Consider the following 23,276-nt stretch of genomic DNA (forward strand, 5'->3'; position numbering starts at 1 on the left):
CTAAGGGTTGAAACCTACACAACTGCCCCACTCCCTCCACACGCCAGTGGCAAGCCCAGGCTGTGACCCGTACTTCTGACCCACAGGCTACAGGTAGGAGGTTCCCATGACCCCCTCCTCTAGTTCGTTTACTTTGCTAGCAGCTCACGGCACCCAAGCACCCATTTTACTTAGCAGGTCGCTGGTTTATTATAAAAGGAGGTAAGGCAGGAAGAGCCAGTTGGGAGAGATGCACGGGGCAAGGTCTGAGGAAAGAGCATGGAACTACCGGGCTCTCTAGGCAAACTACTCTCTCCAGTCTCCACATGCTCACCAATCTGAAAGCTCTCGGAACACTGTTCTTTTGGGTTTTTACAGGGGCTTCATTACTCAGGCGTGGCTGATTGCATCATCAGTCATTGGCAAGCAAACTCAATCTCCAATCCCTGTCCCCTCCCCCAAGGTCAGGGGTGAGAGTGAAATTTCTCCTCTTCTATCCACTTGGTTGGCTCCCCGGGCAACCAGCCCCTCTCCTTAGGTGCGGTCCTAAAAGCACCTCATTAGCATAACAAAAGACAACTTTATAGGTCTCAACACCTAGAAATTCCAGGGCTTCCGAGGAGTTCTGTGCCAGAAACAAGATGATACATCATCACAGTATCACGCACTTATCACACGCTATTGACACTGAACTCCAAGAGAGCAGTTAAAGCGTGGGTTGTCAGAAACTATAGCGATTGCAACCATTGAGCCCAGACACAGAAGACCAGGGCTCTGTTGGTTTATGGACCACAAGGCAGAAAGGAAAAGCACATAAGGGAACCTCAAAGATCAGTCACGGTTCAACAACCTCATGGTACCTAAGAGGAAACAGAGACCCAGAAAAGTGACGTGACTTGTCGTTTTCAAGAAACCAGGGTGCAACCCAATCAAGGCTACATGTGGGACTCACTGTCCCCCATGCAAGCATCTTTCATGCCCGCGTGGAGATGACCCCCACTTTGTCTGGAAGAAGAGGAAGATCCATTGGTCAGGATCCAGACTGTGCCTCAAATATCTGCTGCATGACAACTGTACCTTGTTTCCCTGTCCTTGCTTTGTGCAGAAAAATTGAGCCACCGTTGCCATCATTAGCTGCTCTTCAGAACAGCTGAGGAATTCTCGTGCTGATTTATTAGTCTCTGTTGGGCTGTGTTCCACATAATTTTCAAGCAAAGGAGAGAAAAGATTTCCATCAGCTAGGAAGCGGTGTGCAGCACAGAGGTTAAAACAACATCTCCCCTGAATAATACATTTAAAAAGTCACCCAAAGCATGTTATTCAATCTGGCACCTAGATTTAAAGATTGCCAGATGGCCCACCCAGGCCTCTGAGGAAGAAATATCACATTGTTCTTCCCTTCTTTCTCCTGCCTCGCAGTGATAATATCACAACTGAGTAGAGAACCCCAGAACTGCGGCATTCAATTACGCCAATAACCAAAGGTAAGCGGCTCAGGCAGCGTGAGCTCTCTCCACCTGGAGACAGAACAGCATTTGTATGTGTAAAACCAAATTCCTAAGCCTCTCGAAGCAAGCAGGAAACCTCAAGAAGAAACCAAGAAAGAAGAGGGGTTTCAAAGTCTTCCCAGGCCAATCTTTTGGGACCCCACTACGCGAATGGCATGATAACGTGTAATCTACCAAAGGGACTATCTGACAAATGTACGTGGACGTTGAATTCCAGCCCTGCGATCAGCCCGCATTGTCCCTGCCTTCCATTCGGTTTGGTCAGTTCAGCTCAGAGACTGTCTACCAGGCATACAGGGCTCTGCTGTATGTTGCACAGTTTATGATGCGATACCATCGTCAGTGTATAAAAATGACCCAGCGAGTCTGCCTCCACAGCTGGTTCATGAAGGAGGTAACCATCCACGCGGCCCAGAATCCTCGCTAATGCTGAGGGAGGGCTTCCTGGTGGCTTGCTCTGTCTGAAGTGCTTTACGTACGTTAATTCATTTAATCACGCGTCCCTAGAAGGTGGGCTATGTGATGATTCCATTTGACTAACGCAGAGACTGAAACTAGGTAATCTGCCAAGAGTCACTGTTACAGGTTGAATGTGCTTCCCCCACCCCATCGCTATGTTGACGCGGCAATCTCTGGTACCTCAAAATGTGACCTTGTTTGGAAATGGAGTCATTGCAGATGTCGTCGCTTCATCAGAGTGTTGAGTTCAACAGAGGCTGGAGTCATACTGGAGTAGAGTGGGCCCCGAATCCGGTGCGACAGGCTTTCTTTTCTCCCCAAGAGGAGGAAGCTTGGGCACGTGTGTACGCGCACGCGCACGCCCATGTGAAAATGAAAGTAGAGGTCGGGGTGATGTCGCAGAAGCCAAGGGATACCGGCAAAGCAGCAGACACTTGCAGAGAGGACGCCATAGAATCTCCGCCACAGTTCCTGTAAGGGATGAACCCGGCCACACCTCGATCTCCAGCTTCTAAGCCTCCAGAACTAGGAGGCGATGAACTGTGTTCAAGTTCACCCAGTTTAGGGTACTTGGTTACGGCTGGTTTAGCAAACTAGTACAGTCACCAAACCAAACAAAACAAAACAAAAAAAACCCACTGGGGTCAGAGCTCAACCCAAGCAGTCTGGCAGCAAAGTCTACATTTTTAACCATTTGTGCCTACACTACTTAAGGCACTGAGCTAAACATATGCTTCCCTACGTATAAGGAAGAATGAGAGACACATGAAGGGACATATAAACCAGGTGAGTTCAAAGACAGATTTTGACCGGCCTAATTCAAAACATTTACTGGATAGGCATTTGCTGATATCTTACATCTGTGGGAACTCAAAAAGTGCACAGGTATGTCTCTATTCTCGTGAGACTTGATAACCTAGTTGGATCGCCGAAGAGCTAAAGATGTACTGAGTTGGGGAGGCTTTACATCAGAGGTGGCAGGTTAGGAAAATCTAGAAGGTCATGGGGGAGCTGCCAGGTCAACACTGGGGCAGAAGGGGATTTCGAGCAGAGAGAGCAATGTGTATAATGTCACAGAATCATGAACTAGAAACGGCAAAGCAAGGAAGAGAAAGCCTGGATTTTGAATAAATCATGTAAGGGTGGGTGAATGCCTAATCTATGTCAGATCCCTGTGCCAGAGACTTGTAGAAAGCAGCCTTGGGCTAGGCTGCGTTAACTCTGGTGTTGACCCAGAGTGCCGTCTTGCCGCCATTTTGATTTACCATTCCTCCTTTGTGTCCTCGCTGGCTGCCTGAGTCCTCAGATCTAAACCCCAGCTTCTGATGACCACCTCAAGCCTGCCGATCTTCTTACCCCTTTTCAAGGGCTTCTTGGTTTTGACTCTTGGCTTTTTGGGGGGAAACCATTTAGTTCTTCTCTCCGGCTCCACACATCTGGCCACTGGGGACTTGGGTCGGCCGAACCTGCCCTGGATTCAGCAGTTAAAGAGAGGAGAAGAGGCCAGGCCAGGAGTCAGAATAAGGGGAGGAAGATGAGTTGTTATGGGCTAATTGTGTCTGCCCCACATTCATATGTTATAGTCCTTATCCCCAGTACCTCAGAATGTGCTATATTTGGAGATGTAGTCTTTAAAGAGGTAAAGTACAATGAAGTCATCAGAGTGAGCTTAGTCCAATATGAAAAGTCCAATAAGTCCTTAAAGAAAAGAAGAGGATGAAGGCACACCCAGAAAAAAGACCATGTTAAGACAGAAAGAAAAGAAAGCCATCTACAAGCCAAGGAGAGAGACCTTAGAAGAAGCCAACCTTGTGGCCACCTTAATCTTGGACGCCTAGCTTCCAGCACTGTGAAAAAATAAATTCCTGCTGTGTAAACCACCCAGTCTGTGCTACTTGGTTACAACAGCCCTAGCCAACTTCTACACGGGGGGGTCAAGGGAAAGGAAAGAAGGACATTAGTCCATGAATCCTCACTACCTCCAAAGTGGCTCCTCTTCCTGGAATGGAGTCAAGATGGAGACCGGGCCTTTCTGGATGCCAGCTGGGATAAAGGCCCCAGCCAAGGAAGGATCTGGAAAGTAGGAGGCTCACAAAGCGACGGGCCCCCTAGTGAGTCCCCTACAGAGACTCCATCAGGTTAAGTGTGATTTCAGACACCCACACTCCTCTCCTCAGAAGCTGTCATCTACCCAAGTTACAGTTCAAGGCCCAACATGCAACGCTGCTCTAGAGGGTGAAATTCATTAGCCCGAGAGTAACCTGAGGGATCTGTCAACATGGGACAGTGACAATTATTTCTTCCTCCCGGTTTTGATTGGAAAAGCAGAGGGCCCTGGGTCCTGGAGGCAGGAACAGTGTTCACAACAGACATGGATGCAGTGTGTGTGTGTGTGTGTGTGTGTGTGTGTGTGGAGATGACTATAGGAATGGTGCCTGGGGCGGGGGACACAGCAGATTTTTTTTTTTAATTCTGCTTAGTATTGGCCTTCTTTACCTTCAACAGGGTTGTTGAGGAAGTATGCTGGTTGCACTCACACATATGCGCTGCTGGGCTTCCAAGGATTTATGAAGATTTCTTTTGTGACTTCATTATAAAGGCGCCTCTTTCCCAAGGGACCCATTCATCAAGGTATCACGGCAGTGTGCTTCCTGCCTTTGGCCGTGCCGAGAAAGCCCTTTCAAATGAACTGTGCACCAGCTGCAACACAGAGCGTGCTGCCTGGGGCACATGAATTAAATTAAGCATCATCCAGTAAGCATGAGAAACAGGCTGTCAAGGCATCAGGAGGAAAAGTGAAAAATTCAGTCAATTTGTCCTGATCCTTCCTCGACACAATCTGTATATTCGGAGCTATCGGGATGTGGCTGGGGTGAAATGTGACTCCAAGAGAGGGGTTGTGTCTTGTTCTTCCAGAATATTCCCGAGCACCACGCCAGGGACCAGGAGCACTCAGAAAATGCACACTGCAGAACTCTTCAACATTGTCACCGAACAGTTGTCTTGCAGGTACACCCTCATTCCGAAGTAACAAGCGTCACTTCTGGGTTTAATACGAAACGGGTTGTCACCGATGTACTCAATCCGCTGGGAACCCCCTGCCTGTTTACGGCAACTCTACCTTTACCTAAGTAAGTGGGTGGAACGACGCCGGCCAGCCACGGGCATTAATTTACCCCAGTAAATAATGGGGCTTTTTTTTTAAACTTAACTCAAAAGGAATAATAATAGCAATTAGCATTTGGACAATGCTTTACAGTTTACAAAAGACTTGCACAAGCTTTATCTTCTTTAGACAGAGCAAGGCGGGTATGTGCGCGGGCCCTCGGTTGATTTCACCTGCGCAGGACCAGATCTGTCTGGGAAATTCTTACTCCCCTCTTCTGATGGTGTGATGCTATAAGGTTGCCAGGTGCAGCCAGCCTCCTCCTCTGCCCCAGCCACAGAAGTTGGCATATGAACCGGGTCCAGGCGATCACAGAACTCCATCCCTCTGGGAATGAGGGTCAGAAGAACAGGTGGCTAGACTGATCAAAATACTTCACTAAGATGTTTTTTCAGTGTAGACCTGGAGAAGATTACTTGTTTCCTGAGTCATGGGTCTGAAAGGGTGTTATTCAGGGGCCCCCTGTGTGCCAGTGGTCTTTCCTGTCCACACGAAGACGGACTGTGTATAGTAGGAGAATGAATCCCACATAGAAAGAAGCAGAGCTCTAGTGGGGAAGGAGTGGGTAGAAGAGACAGAGAGAGGGAGAGAGAGAGAGGATGAAACTTATCTGGGTCACTAGCTATTCTCTGGAGGCCGGATGGTATTACTCAGAAGCCCTCTGAACTGCCTGATGATATGAGCCAATAAATAAATTCTCTCTTCTCTTAAGCCAATGTGGGTTATCCTTCTGTGACCCAAGCAATAGGTTTTCCAAAATCAGACTGATTTTTGAAGATGAAGAAACCAAGCTGTTTTCACATTGTCCATGAAAATTTTCTTCCCTTCTCCTTGGTAAAATCATACGTTTTTGCCCCATTCACATTAGCCTTGGTCATGTCACTTGCTTCAGTCAATAAAAAAAGCCATAACCATGAACATGTACATGAGCAAAAAAATAAACCTTCTGTTGCTGTTACACTGACAAGTTAGTCTTCTGTTAGTTTAGCAGAGCCTCGTTCAAAACCCTTCACTAGCCTGACTGATCTATCTCTCTCTCTATATCTATATGTAGATGTATATAGACAGACTTCTATTAATTAAGTGCTACAGCAGCCCAAATATCAATTTTGTTGGATGCCCATTTCTACAGTTCTTATGGATACCATGCCAGGTTGGTTCTAGCAAACCTAACCTCTCCCCATTTTCCAGAGCCTCTCTCTTTGTGTGTGTGTGTGTGTGTGTGTGTGTGTGTGTGTGTGTGTGTGTGTGTGTTTATGATTGTTTTTCTTTCTGGAGCATTTCTCAAAAATCAAAACCATACAGTCAAATAACAAAACAAAACAAAACAAAACATGGTCTCAAACCGTAGGAAGTACCAGGATGACTGATGTAAACACTAATAATAATTAATAAGAACAGCGAATATTAATATCCACTAATAGGCATCACACATCAGCAAGTTCTTAGAGACAAATCTTTGTAGGAAGAAGTCCACATGGGGCTACGGGATTTCATATATATTTAGAAAAAGGCCTTTATGAGATAGCAGACTGTTTATAGTACTTTGTGAGAACATGGGGCTCTCCCTGAAAATCTTTCCAGCAATAAGCCCACCCCGGTTATTTCATAGCAAAGTACAGAGAAGAGTCGCTCTACTTATAGACGAGGCATGGAGTTTTCTTGTTAAAGACAAGAGTTGTCATTTGCTGAAATTTTCCGTGATGACAAGTAGTGGTCAGAATTATTCTACCAGCAGACATTTTTGAAAAAATAAAACGTAAGTCGCCCTTCTGAAACAAAGATGACTTTGAGTAATAAATGGAGGAGGAGCTATTTTTGAAAAGAAACTCGTGCTATGGAGAGAACATTTTGAAAATGGTTGTTTGGGAATATTTCATTGTTACGCGGTTTTGTTTCTGAAAATGATAAAAAGTCTCGCGGCTGGAAAATTTTAAAGACTTGGGGGGACACCTGGGTGGCTCAGCTGCTTAAGAGTCCAGCTTCGCTCAGGTCACGATCTCACAGTTTGTGAGTTTGAGCCCCGCATCAGGCTCTCTGCTGTCTCTGATTGACATCAGAGAAAAGAGAAATGCATTAATTGAATTTCAAATACATTGCACAACGGTAGACGGGCTGAAAATGAATCCTTGTGATTTACTTTGCTCAATCCATTTTGCCTTCCTTCCATTTGAATTTACACATTTTTGTATGTTTTCTACCCCACAGCCTTCACAAAAAGCATCAAGATAAGTTTAACAAAGAACCAGACCTTTAAATCACGTTATTAGCAAATATTACATAGTTTTTTCCAAGTTTATTTTGAGAGACGGAGAGAGTGCACACACGGGGCAGGGGCAGAGAGAGGGTGACAGAGAGAATCCCAAGCAGGCTCTGTGCCAGGAGGAGCTTCATAGCGGGAACCATGAGATCATGATCTAAGCCACAATCAAAAATCAGATACTTAACTGACGGAACTACCCAGGTGCCTCGATATCAGTATTTTAAATCATAGTAACTCTATAGGTTCTTGTGTGCCAAGAGCGAAATATTATGCGTTTAAAAGCCATGCGGATTTTTATCTTTCCTCCTTTTCAATAATTTTATTTCTGGTTCTTATACATATGATTGCATGGGCTAAGATTTCTAGGACTAAAGTGAATAGAAGTTTACCTTTGGTTTTAAACAGTATGTTTACTGAATATTTGTTGAATAATTCATATATAACGCACTCAAGTGTGCAGTTTAACGTGTTTTAATAAATATGTATACCCATGTAAATACCACCGCCATCAAGATACGGAAAATACCCATCACCGCCAAATTGCCTTCCCGCTTCCTTGCAGTCAATCCTGACCCTGCTTCGCCCACTTACCACTGATCTGCTGTCACTGATTAGCTTTACCTTTTCTAGACTTTCACATAAATAGGTGAATATGCTTTCTTGTATCTGGCTTCTTGGCATAATATTTTTGAGATTTGTCCATACTGTTATACGGAAGAGTAGCTTATTCATTTATGTTGCTTAATAGTATTCCATTGTTTGAATATACCACCAATTGGTTTGTCTTTTCATCTATTGATGGACATTTGTGTACAAATCTTTGTGCAAACATATATTTTCATTTCTCCTAGGTAAATGCCAAGGGATAAAACAGCTGGATGCTAGGGACAGTGCATGTTTACCCTAAAGAGAATTCACCTGATGGTTTGTGAAAGTCCCTGTCCCATGTTACATTCTCACACAAGGTGAATGTGGGTCCCACTGGTTTATCGTCAGTCTTTAAAAATTAAAAAAATTTTTTTAAATGTTCATTTTTCAGAGAGAGAGAGAGAGACAGGCAGCGTGTGAGTGGGGAAAGGGCAGAGAGAGAGACAGACAGAATCTGAAGCAGGCTCCAGGCTCTGAGCTGTCAGCACAGAGCCCTGCACGGTGCTCGAACTCACGGATCGCAAGATCATGATCTGAGCTCAGGTCGGATGCTTAACCGACTGAGCCACCCAGGCGCCCCAGTCTTGTAAAATTTTTAAGTTTATTTATGTGTTTTGATAGACACAGAGAGTGAGGGAGGGGCAGAGAGTCAGGGAGAGAGAGAATCCCAAGCAGGCTCTGCGCTGTCAGCGTAGGGCCCAAGGCGGGGCTCGAACTCACAAACTGAGATCATGACCTGAGCTGAAACCGAGAGTTGGGACACGCATCTGAGGGAGCCACTCAGCTCCTTTATCGTCAGTCTTCTAAATTTTGGCCATTGGTACATGTTTAGTGGGTATCTCATCATTTTAACTTTGGAGTCATTTATAACATACATGGTATGTTAGCACAGTAGCACATCCATAGTTTTCAAAACAAATCAATCTGCATATATCACAGGATAGCTGAAAAAGTATGCCAATCACGAGACACAAACGGGATGCTGCAGACACATTACACGCAATAATGACCAGGCTCCTGCCTGGAGCTCTGGTCACTCCAAACCTAAGCAGTTAGTTGCTTTTTTAAAGACAACCTTACAGAGGTTTTGAGGTTTCCAATGTTATATCCTGAAAAGAGGTTAGGGAGGAGAGAAAACCATTTTCCTGCTTCCAGTTCTAAGTTTGGGACCTGCCAGCAGAGGCTACTTGTCCACTGGAGCCAGAGGGCAGACCGTGGAGCGCGCTTTCTTTCCAGTATCGCACCCCGCTGTGGTGCCGACCTCGGTTTCACTCCTGATTCAAGTTCATGGGCACAGAAGGTAACCCTAAAGAAAAACATGTTTCCCCCTCCAGGGTGGCTCCAGGGGGCAGCTGGGCCCCAGCAGCTTCTTGGGCACTGGACTTACCATTCACACGCAAGTCTAGGGACACTCATCTGTCATTTCACGGCTGGCTGGCGGAAAAGCATCAGTGCAAATACCAAGAAACCTCAGCGGTAAGTCCGTCTCAAGCAAGTCGGATGTCCCGTAATACGCTCAGTGTGATAGTTTAATCAGAGAATCGTGAGGTACCATTGCCTCTGCCCAAGAGGAACAGACTTTTCTTCTTTTCAAGAAAGCTCTTTTCAGATAGCTATTAGGTTGTTGAATGAGGAACTGCACAAAAGAAATGCTGGCTCCTTGTGGTCTTTCAGATCATTAAAAAGTTACCCAGGTGGCAAAACCAGTTATCATTTCCTAAGCTACGGCGGATGCGGATGAAAAGAGCAAGGCTGGACACCAATCTGAGGCTGCATGACGGCCAAACCATCAGCCCGGAGCGAATGAGGATTCATCAATTCTGTGGAACATAAGGAGTCACGGTGATTACTTAGCATTGTGCGGGGAAAACCAACCTGTTGATTGGACTGAATATTTTGCTCTTCAGATGCTGGTCTGGCTTCCAAGAGCGTCACACAGCCAACGTTGATCATGTGTGTGTGTGTGTGTGTGTGTGTGTGTGTGTGTGTGTGTGTTTCTCTTGTGGCACCTGGCACAGGTGCCGGGAGCTGGCTGGGAGCTACCGGGAGCTGGCTGGGAAAAGTACAGTTAGGGCGGGGTTGGGAGGGGGGAGGCGTTGCCATGGGGAGGGTGTGAGTGTGAAACGGGTTCACTGTTAGGGCTGAAGGGAGCTCTAAGACATCAAAACCTTTTTAGCGATGATAAGTAATCAACCATCTGATGCTTTTCAGTTTCATTCCCCGGGAGAGCTCAAAGGGATGCCTTACTTATTTGGCCAAATTTAAATTACAGTCTGTCTTACCTTCCCTGCTCTGCCTGCCAAGAAAACGTGTGCCCTAATCACAACTCCCCCTAAAATGTGTGGGTGCCTTGCAGGAAAATGCTCTAGGTCCACAGGCGTTTTTTCTGCTGCTTCCCTCAAACTGGCCAACAACAGACAGTCGTGCACACTGGGGGCTGCTAGGGGGTAAAGGGAGGAACAATGAGCTGAGTGGCCATGAATTAAGACTGAGGCTTGAGGAAAGAATATTTCAGATGCTGCAAAGTGAGCCAAAGAGTTGTTTGATTTATTGAATTATGGTTTAAAGATCGAGATGACTGACAGTGCCGTGTTGAAATGAGGACACCTTTCCACCACAGAGGACAGACAGCTACGGATTTGGGTGAGCCTCTTACCTTCCCCAGCCCCTCCTCTGTAAATCTGTAAATTGAGGAAACTGGACATCAATTCCAAAGTGTTTTTTTTTTTTTTTTTTTTTTTTTTGCCTCCAGACCGTCATTCAAATAAAAGTTGATCTAGAAGCCCAATAAGCAAAACAGATAAAAGGGATGTTGTTCCCCCAACCATCAGGGAAATGCAGATCAAACCCACAATGAGATATCACCTCACACCTGTTAGCAGGGCTATTTCCAAAACACAGCAAAAAGGTAAGTGTTGGTGAGGACAGGGAGAAATTGCACTGTTGGTGGGACTACAGAGTGGTGCAGCCCCTCTGGAAAACGGTGTGGAGATCCCACAAAACAATAGAGTTACCTTGTGATCTGTCAACCTGACTTCTGAGTATATACCCAAAAGAAGTTAAATCAGCCTCTTGAGATATTTGCAACCCTCACTGCAGCATTATTCACAAAAGCCAAGCCATAGAAATAATCCAAATGCCCATCAACAGATGAATGAAGGAGCTATGGTAGACACGCCCACAATGGAATATGATCCAGCCTTTAAAAAGAAGGAATTCTTGTGATTGGCAACAACAGAGATGAATCTTGAGGGCATTATGCTAAATGGAGTAAGTCAATCATAGAAAGACAAATAACGTGATTCCATTTACATGAAGTACCTAAAATGCCCAATTCACGGAAGGAGAGAAGGGAACTGTGGTTGCCAAAGGCTAGGAAAGGGGGAAATGAAATTCTTTATTGGATATAAAGTTTGTGTTATGTGGAGCGCCTGGCTGGCTGAGTCAGAAGAGTGAGTGACTCTTAATCTTGCGATTGTGGGTTTGAGCCCCACACTGTATGTGGAGATTACTTAAGAAACTTAAAAAAAATAATAAAGTTTGTGTTATGCAAAATGAGTACGTTCTAGAGATCTTCTGTACAAGATGGCACCTGTAATTAACAATGTGGTATTCTGTACTTTAAAAGCTATTAAGAGAGTAGATCTCACGTTAAGTGTTCATATAAAACAAAAAAAAAACCACAGACACACAAACAAAAACATAACACAGGGACATTTTTTGGAGGTGTAGGACATGTTTAGTATCTTGGCGGCTATAGTGAGGCTGTTATGGAACCTGGTCTGGATCACCCAGCAGAAGAGCCAAGCGGCACTTGGAGATCTTGGAAGGCAGGAGGTTTATTTTACACCGGCGGGCTCAGAGGAGATCACTCTCCAGAGGTCTGAGCCCCAAGCATAAGCAGAGGGAACAATTTATAGTTTGTTACTTCTGCATTCTGCATTAGGAGTAATTTGCTGTGTGTGCGCCCGGCAAGTGGGGTAGGAAGAAGAACAGGGAAGGAGGGGCTTTGGTCAGGGGCTGGAGTGTCCCTATCAGTCCTATTGGCCATCTTATAACAGATGGTTCCCTATCAGTTGGTATCATGGATGTGTGTATATACTTTTCAAGATGTACATGTTAGTTGTTGTGTGCAACTTTAAACTATCAATTATACCTCAAACAACAACAACAAAGAGAGGGGGTATAAAGGGAATGAAAACGCTAACTTGAAAAGGTATCTGTATTCCCATGTTCATAGCAGCATTACTTCTAACAGCCAAGGCATGGAAACAATCTAAGTGTCCATCAATGGATGACCGGATAAAGGAGTTGTGGTATACGTACACAATGGATTACTATTCAACCCTGAAGAATGAGGGCATTCCTACCATTTACAACAAGATTAATGTTCCTCGAAGAGATTATGCTAAGTGAAACAAGTTAGAGAAAAACAAATACTGTATGTATGATCTTACTTATATGTAGTCTTAAAAAAACAAACATGATACAACAAAACCCCCAAATTCCACCAAACTCATAGAAAAAGAGATCAGATTTGTGGTTACCAGAGGTGGGGGTGGGGAACGGAGGTAAATGGTTCAAGGGTACAATCTTTTACTTTTGAAGTAAGTATTGCAGATACAATATATAACGTACTGACTGTAGCTAACACCGTTGTATGATGTCTGAGAAAGTTGTTAAGAAAGCAGATCCTAAGAGTTTCCATGGCAAGGAAAAATTTCTTCTCTTCCTTGTATTTTATCTGTATGAGATGACAGATGTTAACTAAACCTATTGTGGTAATCATTTCACAAAATACCTAAGTCAAACTATTGTGCTGTGTACCTGAAACTTAGTGACATCTGTTAATCATTTCTCAATACAACTGGGAAAGAGAAGAAATTGAGGTTAAAAATAAAAGCAAACTTTCCAAAAGTCAAAAAAAAAAAAAAGACAAGTCAATTCTGCTGCTTTTAACCATGTCTCAGTGATGTGCTCAATACATTCTGGCTTCCAGCCTTTCTGGCTATTTACTAAATTGGATGTGATAAAATCTATCCATCGCGAAAAGAAGGGGGTGTCCCTGTCACTGTAGGGAGCTTGGGGCAGGAAGGCTCCTCCCACTGTTCCCATCCAGCTCCCTTACTTGCCCAACTCAGACATTGTGGGAAACCCTTTCTGGGGGCTGTTTCGTCTCTGATGTCATACAATCCCAGTGATTCTCAAAGTGTGGTCCCCTGACCAAGCATCAGCAACAGCAGAACTTGTAAGAAATGTGAGTTCTTGGTCCACAGCCCTGTACCTACCGAATGGGAACCTGTGGGGGTGGGGCCCAGCAATCTGTGTTACAGAAGTCCTGCAGGACATGCTGATCTACCTTCATCTAAGAGCCACTGTGTTGTTTATTCCCTGATGCCCAAGTGGTTTGTTTCTTCTCAACAGTCACCAAACCCGAGGCCATCTGACAAGTTAGGAGATTTGGGTCAGCAAGCACAGTTTCTACCCGGGAAAGGATTTAGAAACAGCTCTGAATTTCTCCCGAGACCCGGATGTTACAGAGCGGCTTAACACACGGCTCTGGCCAGTCTGCAGAATTGCTGAGAAGGGTAGGGCATAAGTACAGAGGCTCTGCCTCTTGCAACTGTCTGGGCTTTAAAAAGGGGTGCTAAAGGAAACTGCAAAATGCAATTTAAACACACACTCTTAGAAAACGTGCTCTGCCCCATGCCTCCCATTGTTGCCTGGGGATCACCCTTCCATGATCTCTGTTGGGTTGACTTGTACAGAGACAGGGGTGAAATGAGGCCCCATAACAGCAACGTTAATAGCCACAAGGAATAGTGACAAGGATAACAATAGCAAGAGAATGTCATGCACTGCGCTAATTTCTATATCGATTTTCTCATGTGATTTTCGTAAGTATCTTCACAAGGGACTATTATTTAAAATTTTATAGTTGAAGACAATGAGGTAGAGAAAGGTAAACTAACTTATTATAGTAGACAGAATAACACCCCCCCACACACAAAAGTATACATCCTGCTCCCCGAAAACTTCTGAACGTGTTACCTTACATGGCCAAGGGACCTCGCAGATGTGATGAAATTAAGGATCTTAAGATGGGGAGAGCATACTGGATTATATTAGTGGGCCCCATATAAACACAAAGATCTTTTCATGAGGGAGGTAAGAGGGAGAGAAGAAGATGATACTGAAAAGCAAAGTTCAGAGAGAGCCTGGGGGGCTCAGCCAGATAAGCATCCGACTCTTGATTTCCGCTCAGGTCACCATCTCACAATTCGTTAGATCGAGCCCTGCCTCGGGCTGTGTGCTGACAGCATGGAGCCTGCTTGGGATTCTGTCTCTCGGTCTGTCCCTGTCCATCCCCTGCTCACATGCATGCATGTGTACTCTCCCTCTCTCAAAAGAAATAAACGTTTAAAACAAAATAAAAACTCCCCAAACAAACAAACAACAACAACAACAAAGTCAGAATGATGCAGCCTGTAGGCAAGGAATGTGGGCGGCCTCCAAAGGCTGGAAAAGGCAAAGGATGGATTCTCTGCTCGAGCCTCCAGAAAGAACACGGTTCTGTGACACCTTGATTTTAGCCCCTCAAGATCTACTTTGTATTTCTGATGCTCAGAACGGCAAGGCAATGCATATGTGTTGTTTTAAGCCATTAAGCTTGTGTTAATTCGTTACAGCAGCAAGAAGAAGCTAATACCTGCCGAGGTCACATGGCCATTAGGCTGTGGATCAAGGATACAACCCCACCCTGGGTGATTCCAGAATCATCAATTCTAATGCCGGCAAAGGTGTTTAGGGCCTACGTTATAAGGAACTGAGTGCTGAGTGAGACGAAGAGGCAAAGATACTTTCTCCCACGTGGCCTTGCCTTGATCACCAATCCAGCTGTAAGAAGGGTTCTTATTTCCTGGGTAGGGTTTTGTGGCAAATGAGGTGGTGTTCCCCATGGATTTCTTTATGCTGCTCTTGTCCCAAGTGTGTTCCTAGCTGATACGGCCAATGGAGGAAGGTTTCCCTCCCACGTGTCAGTGCTTCACAATCAGTTCCTTACAAGAAAAAGACGGGTTTTCTCCTGTATCTTGGAAGAACTATCTGAAGGGTAGGTGGTCCAGCTTCTAGCCAACACATTAACCTCTTCATCTCCAAGGGAACCATGAGCCCCTGGATGTTCACAGGCTGTGTCCCATCTTCAAGACCTACCACGGCCATCACTTCTCGGCCTTTTGGCTAAGATCAGGTGAAGACCTACCATGTCCAAGGCACTGCATTATCTATGAAAAGGGGATGATATTACCTGCCCCAAGCCCTTCACGGATTCTTCTGGAAGAACTACATGTTTGTAGATGTAGAAATGCATCCTAAATTCTAAAAGTTCAGCTACGCAAAAATGCTTATTATCGTTTCCTTAACAGATTCCTTGCTGCCACCTTTTAATTTCATTGTCAGTGCAAAAATAAAAAGTGTTGATGGGCTGGATGGAACTTCATGACTCAGGCATTTTGTCTGTGGAGAATGAGAAGGAAGTAGAAGTAAGCTGTAGGAGACACTAAAAATACTGGAGAAAAAAGCTAGCTCAAAGAGTTGAAACCAGGATAAATTCAGAAAACTTCAAAGTATATGCTCTTTCAAGTGTTCAAGAATTGGCCTTCAAAGTATTTTGTGAAGAGATTATCAACACACGTAAGATAAGGAATCGCGTAAGAACCAAAGGGCCTTCAGAAATCTCCTTGTCGGCAGTAAGAGGCGAAGCTTGAAAAGACGGTATTTCATGTCTTTCGCCCTTTAGGATTCAGTTCAAATCCCATCTCTCCTCCACCAGCCTCCCTGACCCGCCCAGCCGACGGGAGCCGTTCCTGGCCCAGGAGCTTCTCATCCCTGCCGTTCACACGTTCTCGCTGTCTTGTGTCAAGAATTTCACTTGTTTGAAATCCACCTGGATTGTAAGCCACTTGAGGGGAGAGATCGTGTCCTAGATGTATGCTGTGTCTTCACAGGGCTTCCGACAGTAGAAGGCGCGTCGCGTCAGGTGGTGTAGTCCATTTCTAGACAGTCTTTGCTCGCACCTAAAGCACACGTGACAAAGTGCCCTGTGGCCTCGTCTAAGCTTTTAGTATCATCGCGCTTGTTCCATCACCTCCTGGCTTTGCTATTACATCTTCATCTCCATCCTCCCCCAGCTTCCTATCTATAGTCCCAAGTTAGGATCTGGAATCTTGATCTTGTAGTACCTGCTCTGGCATATGTTACAGATCTCTGCTTCGGGACCATGGGACTCATTCCCCCAGCTGCTGGAACACTGGCAACGATGGCTCTCAGCTGGGTCTTGTCTTACCAAACTCCCTCCACCCACACAGCCCTCTGACCCAAAGCCACAGCTCTTCCCAAGGGAGCGCACACCAAAAAGGTGTGGGACGGAAAGCCCTTGCCTCAAGGTGATTCAACTCCCAGGGGCAGCCCCAGCTCAGGAACTCCCGCGCAAGTGGACGTTCACTTTATTCCGATCGTAATGCAGCTTAACGACTCCTTGCATAGTACTACCCTCCCTCCTTCATTTCTCCACACATCAGGTTCCTGAGAGCCCTCCGTGATAAACTTCCTCCATGCAGATCTCTGCACCACAGTCTGTTTCCTAGGGAACCTGTTCTGTGACGGATCTCACACATAAATCAGAGAAAAATAAACAATGCCCACAGCATGAGGGACTAGGGAGGGCGCCTCACCTAACGTCAAGCCAGTCCAATCCAGCCAAGGCTCCCAATGTCTGGCCGTGAACACAGACACCAGCCTGGCCATCCGATGCCAGCCAAGTGAAGTCTGGTCGCTTGTGTCCTCTCCATCGGTGCTTCCCACTAGAACTTTCTGCGATGATGGACATGTTCCCTGCCTGCCCTGTCCAATACAATAGCCATCAGCCACTTGTGACTGTCGAGCACTTGAAATGCAGCTAGTGTGACTAAGGTATTTCATTCTCAAAAATTAACCTATATTTAAATACAAACAGTCACATGTGTCTCGTGGCTCCCATGAGGCACAGAACAGCCGTAGATTACGAATCGGGCAGGTCTAGAAAGGCAGTATCTCAATGGCTCCAATTCCACCCGCCTTTACTTCTGCCTCTCTATCATCTAGAAGTACCTGGTCTGACTCCTTCAAAGTCATCCTAATGAGGCAGACAGAGGAACTGTGTACCAGTAAAGTCTAATTATTAAGTGGCCCAACAATGATTATGAATATTGTTAAGTCTCAGTGCCAGAGAGCTCTATTTCAAGATTAAATTGGTTATAACACATCAATCTATTTACCATTGCTTACCCTCATAGTCCTGTATTCCCTGGCCCCCCAAGGAATTAGATGGAGAGAAATGACCTGTGTTTGCGTGCAACTGAAATTAAGGAATACCCCCTTTCTTGACTGTGTATGTGTGTACGTTTGATTAATGCCTTTTTCTTTGCCATTTGGTCTATATGATCCTGGAGCTTCAGCTCTATGTTTTGTACATAAGAAAGCAAAAAGAGAGAAAGACACAGCTGCCATTTTGAGGTGGACAGGCTGGGACCCAAGGGAGACCTTTAGTCCTGCCCTGTTTCTTGGACAAGGACGATCTCTTATTACTGACCCAGAAATGTCAGAAGGGGCCCAGGATGAGAGCACATGGCTGCACTTGGGTAAGTTCATGACTATCCCGCAAAAACTGACTCTGTGCACATGCCCTCCAGACAAGGAGTCATTCACACCATCCTGCCGTCTGAGGGTCAGCCCGGACACAATCCGTGTGAGCCACTGAAAGCAACTGAAATTGAATCCAGCGCAATTTGAAAATACTCTGTTTACTTAAAGCCCAGAAGCCTAGCGTGAGAAGAAGAATCCAGGCCCAGGCGATGGTAGTTAAATTTGTTCATTTTTCTTTCTTGTTGCAATTTTATCTTTTCCGAGCAATTTAATGAAGACTCCAGAGGAAAGAATTAAATGTCTGCTGGTTCAATTACCAAATAATGAAAAGGTCGAAAGGAGCCCCATGCACTGTGTGCTGAGCCGCTATAAAAGCCTGTGCTTACAGTGAAAATCTTTTGTGTGCTGTTCACACTTGCGATTTGCCACCCACAAATTGTACAGATGATTGTCAGTGTAAGAAGCAGAAATCAAGAGCTGGTACAGGTCGCCCTCCACAAGGGTGAAAAGGCCTGGCCCACGGGGGCATCTCACGACACCCACGGCAGCAGCCAGAGGCACGGTGGGGACCACAGCCTTCATCAGGAGGGACCAGACTGGCATTAAATCCACCCTTTGAGAAGGTTGTAATCACCTTTGGCCCTGAATGCATTGTGACTAGCCTGTCCTTGGGGCCACATGCAGGGTACGTCTCCGGGGCCAAAGAGACCTGGCAGCAAGGATTTCAAGGACTCTGCGCAGCCTCTCTGGCATCTGAAAAGCTACCCCCGCCCCCAACCTGCCCCAACTATATACAGAAAAGAAAGATTACAGAAACACAAAAATCCTCTACAGAAGCCAAAAACAAAGATAAAATAAAACTACGGTTTTTGGAATTCAAGCTTTAAAAATCAAGTCTCTTTGGAAATAATAGGCAAGCAAAAAGGCAGCTCGGCATAGACTCTCCTAGCCCCAACACCCACGATGACCATCTCTCCGCTCATGCTGCGGCTTCTCCAAAACCTTTGGATCAGTGACATCGAAAGACTCAATGGCCAAGTCATCGTACAGCTTCTTTTTCACCCTTAAATTAAGTTCTTCTTTGGTTATTTCAGAGAATAGCCTCATTCTTAGGAAACACACACTGAAATGTTTAAGGATAAAGGGTCATAATATATATCGCTGACCCATAGTAAAAAGTGTGTGTGTGTGTGTGCGCGCGCGCGCGTGTGTGTCCTCCTCCTTTATCGCTATCGACATATATGTAAATGTTTACATACACGTGTATATACATTTGGGGGAGGGATGAGACGGAAACCAGACTTAACGATAAAGCAAGGGGGGTAAAGTGTAAAGAGAATTTGGGCAGCCTTTGAACTATTTTTATTTTTACAACGTACCTGCAAGTTTGAAATTATTCCAAGTTTTAAATAGTGCCAAAAGTTTTAATTCTTTCTCTTTTCTTCTCCTGTGTATTAGCTCCTTGCTAGATACCCTCATAATTACACAACAGCCACACTCTGGGTAACAGTGTCTGTGAGGGGAGCACCACTCTATGAGAAGGCAACAGTTCTGCTTATATGTGTAATCAGGATGAAGATTCTCTTGGAGAAACCAATCGCAAAGACAATTCTAGAACGGCCCCTCTTATGGTGTGCTGGTGATTACTGAGGGTTTATGCTGGGGTTGGAGAGGGACTATGGATAGGGAATGCAAGAGTATCTCTAGATAATTCCTTCCTCTCTTCTCTTAAAATACTACAGCCAAGGGTATTAGGTTCTCAAGGTTTTAAAAATCATGACTATTCCTCAAATCAAGTTAAAATATCCGTGAGGGGCACTGTTAAGCGTCAGACTCCTGATCTCAGCTCAGGTCATGGTCTCACGGTTCGTGAGTTTGAGCCCCGCTTCAGGCTCCATGCTGACACTGCGGCATCTGCTTGGGATTCTCTCTCTCTCTCTCTCTCTCCCCCTCTCTCTCCCCCTCCCCTGCTCATGCTCGCTTTCTCAAAAATGAAAAAAATAAACTTAAAAAAATAAGATATACGTAAACATACGTGAAAACAAACTGTATGAGAAAAAGAAAATCTCTGAATTATTTATGCCACTTTTTTGGGGGGCTGGGGGGAGTGGTGTCTGAAATGAGAGACCATAGGATCATTCTGTTATCAGAAGAGACCCTCTCTGGGGGCACCTGGGTGGCTTAGTCAGCTGAGCGCCCGACTTTGGCTTAGGTCATGATCTCGCAATTCGTGAGTTCGAGCCCCACATCAGGCTCGCTGCTGTCAGTCTGTCAGCACAGAGCCCACTTAGTATCCTCTGTCCCCCTCTGTCTGCCCCTCCCCCACTTGCGCTCTCCCAAAAATAAATATTAAAAAAAAATAATACAAGAATAGAACCTCTCTGAAGACTGACCTTAATCGGTACTGCTACTCCTATATTCCCAAAAAACACAACTGTGGGATGCACTTGAATGAATATATGATTAAATGATTGAGCAACACCTGAGATAAAGTTCTAGGCTCACTTCCTTATCCTTAGGAATACCCTGTAAGATGTATGAAAATCTAAGCGGAGGCATCTTTAACTATAGGGTTCTCTCTTCATAAGCTTCTATTCTCCTCTTCTCCATATTTAAATCTACGAGCATCATAAAGAAAAAGGTGAGATCAACTGGACAGAGCTATTTTTCACACATATAATGGAATAGGATTAATACCGAGAGTGCAGAAAGCATTCCTACAGATGAATTAGAATTAAAAAGATGATTCAAAGTAAAAATTGTCCAAAAGAGCCCAGGAACAGGTATTCCACAGAAGAGAAAGCACAAACGGCCAAAACACTCTGCCCAGGTGCTCAAAGTCATTAATAAGTGGAAAATGCAAATACAAATGCAAATAGCATGTCGTAAAAACCAGATGGGCAAAAATTCCAAAGCCTGACAATATCAACTGCTGACGAAGCTGTGGAACAATGGCACTGTCGTTTACTGCTGGAGGGAGAGAAAGGTGGAAGAACCACTGTGGGAAACACCTGGTCATTGCAGAGCAGAGTTGAAGGCATGCATGTCCTGTGACCCAACAATTCTACTGCTGGGTATATACCGAGAAGCTCTATCAAAGACGCAGCGGCGGGCGGGTGTTGTGCAAGAATATTCCTAACAACACTTGTATAATGGAGGCCATCCAAAGTCTGCCAACCGAACAGTAAACTAGCAACTTGAGGCATTTCATACAATAGAACAGTATCCAGCACTGACGATAAAGAAACAATAGTTGTGTACATCCACAGAATGGTCAGCACTGACGATAAAGAAACAATAGTTGTGTACATCCACAGAATGGTCATCAGGAACATGATGTTGGACGAAAAAAACAAATGATACAAGAATGCATACATTATGATTCTATTTATGAAACAGGGTTTGTTTTTAGGGATAGAAATAGGGGTAGGGGTGCCTGGGTAGTTCAGTCGGTTGAACACCCAACTTCGGGTCATAATCTCACAGCTAGTGAGTTCGAGCCCCACGTCAGGCTCTGTGCTGACAGCTCAGAGCCTGGAGCCTGTTTCAGATTCTGTTGTCTCCTTCTCTCTCTGCCCCTCCCCAGCTTGTGCTCTCTCTCTCTCTCTCAAAAATAAAATAAAACATTAAAAAAAATTAAAAAAAAAGAAATATATAAGGTAAAACTATACATAACAAGGGAATGAGAAACAAAAATTCAAGACTGTGGTTACCTGTGCCTAGAGAAGAAAGGAAAAGCAATCAGGAGGAGACATATGGACCTTGAATGGAAACCCTAATGGCCTATTTCTTAAAAGTAGAGGGCACATGTCCATTGCATCATTATCCTTTATACTTACACATCTTACAAATATTCTTTTGTGCGTATCCAATATTCAACAAAAACAACTTTTAAGAACTGGCGAAGAAGGAAATGACCAAAAATATTTTATCAAGACTTGTTGGAAAGGAAAACAGAGGAAAACAACATTCCAGCCAGCAGGCTTTGGCAATCTTTCCTTCCACACACGCCATACTGGCCTGTCTCTGATTCTTCTTTGTTCACTTGATCCAAAACCAGCCACGGCTCCGAGTTACCAGTTGTCCCGGGTTGGGGAAACATTTCACGATATTCATTAGAAGGAACAGCCAAACTTCCTTCTCCGTCCTCCTAACCCTCATTAAAATTCAGGCCTCCCCCAGGTGTGAATGACAAGCACATTACCCCATTCACGCATGCGCACGCACCCATCCAATCTCTGCAGCTCAGTCAGGTTATTATTATATCCAACCAACTATTACTGAAAGCCATTATGACCTGACTTTTGCCTTTGACTTATTCTCTAATATTTGTACATATTTAACAATGATAATACCATATTCAAAACAAAGAATCTATCCTCCAACCTATGCCTGAAATCTGGAAAAGCTCCTTGAAACACAGACATCTGTCTATGCTCCAAATACAACCATGTAGCAACAGCCCTTTAAAGCGAAACTAAAATTTAAAGTGAGTGGTGCAGGGGCGCCTGGGTGGCTCAGTTGGTTAAGCGTCTGACTTCGGCTCAGGTCATGATCTCACAGTTTGTGAGTTTGAGCCCCGCGTTGGGCTCTGTGCTGACAGCTTGGAGCCAGCTTGGGATTCCTCGTCTCCTCTCTCTCTGCCCCTCTCCCTCTCACGCTCTGTCTCTCTCTCTCCCAAAATCATTTAAAAAAAATTAGGGATCTAGAATGTTAAAAAAAAACTTTAAAAAAATAAGGTGACTGGTATAGTTGGTCAGTACAGCACTTAAGAACAAGATAAATCTCGCTCCAGAAAGTCTGACTCCTCACCTTGGTAGGTCATTAAAGATAAAAAGACATTCATCTCCCCCTCTGGCCCACCTGCCACCCAGTGGATGGGGAAGAAGAAAGTTTTGCTCTATTTTCAATGTCATGAAATTTTTTAAAAACTTGTTTTCATGTCAGTTACTCCAGTGACGTCTGGCTTCTCTCAGCAGTAAATTGCCAACAGGAACAAAATAATCAGACTGGTAAAAAAAAAAATGCTTCTAAATGACCCACCTGGAAGATTCCATCACTTAGTCCCCTGACGTTTACTGAAGACCTAGTTAGGAGACGCTGTAAAAATACAACCACTTACCTCCGCATACTGTGCGACAGAACTGGCTTCAACAGCATACACTCTCCTAGCTCCAGCCTGCACGGCAAAAAATGATAGTATTCCTGATCCACAGCCAACATCTAGGACAATCTGGAAGAAAGAGCGAAGACAACAGAGGGGTGAGAAAATGCACAGGTATGTTGGCTCCACCATGGCTTTGAGCAATTGTCTTCAGGCTTAACGCCCCAGCTTTGCTGTTTACAAATGGTCTCACCTTAGTCAAGTTAGGAATCTCCATGAGACTCCATTTTCTCAGATGTTTAATGGGATAATAATATCCACTTTTTAAGTTTTTTTGGAGGGATTAAGTAACGTGAAGTATCTACAGAGCACCTGGCAGGTAGTTGGTGTTTTTCAAATCACTGTTCTTATTACTATGGTGTCTCTGTTTTTTGTTTTTAATTTATTTTTGAGACAGAGAGAGACAGA

At 44.7% G+C, this 23,276-nt stretch overlaps 1 protein-coding gene across 2 annotated transcripts in view; it reads right to left on the bottom strand.

Annotated features, from left to right (window-relative positions):
* The window catches only part of PUM3 (pumilio RNA binding family member 3), a 335,043-nt gene that overhangs the window by 148,830 nt on the left and 162,937 nt on the right, over positions 1-23,276 (bottom strand). For both annotated transcript variants that reach the window (XM_053205311.1, XM_053205310.1), the window contains exon 5: positions 22,827-22,937. In XM_053205311.1, the coding sequence (XP_053061286.1) occupies positions 22,827-22,937 (111 nt within the window). The remainder of the gene's footprint in view (positions 1-22,826; positions 22,938-23,276) is intronic.

This window comes from Acinonyx jubatus, chromosome D4 (genome assembly GCF_027475565.1).
Source record: "Acinonyx jubatus isolate Ajub_Pintada_27869175 chromosome D4, VMU_Ajub_asm_v1.0, whole genome shotgun sequence".
Classification (NCBI taxonomy): Eukaryota; Metazoa; Chordata; class Mammalia; order Carnivora; family Felidae; genus Acinonyx; species Acinonyx jubatus.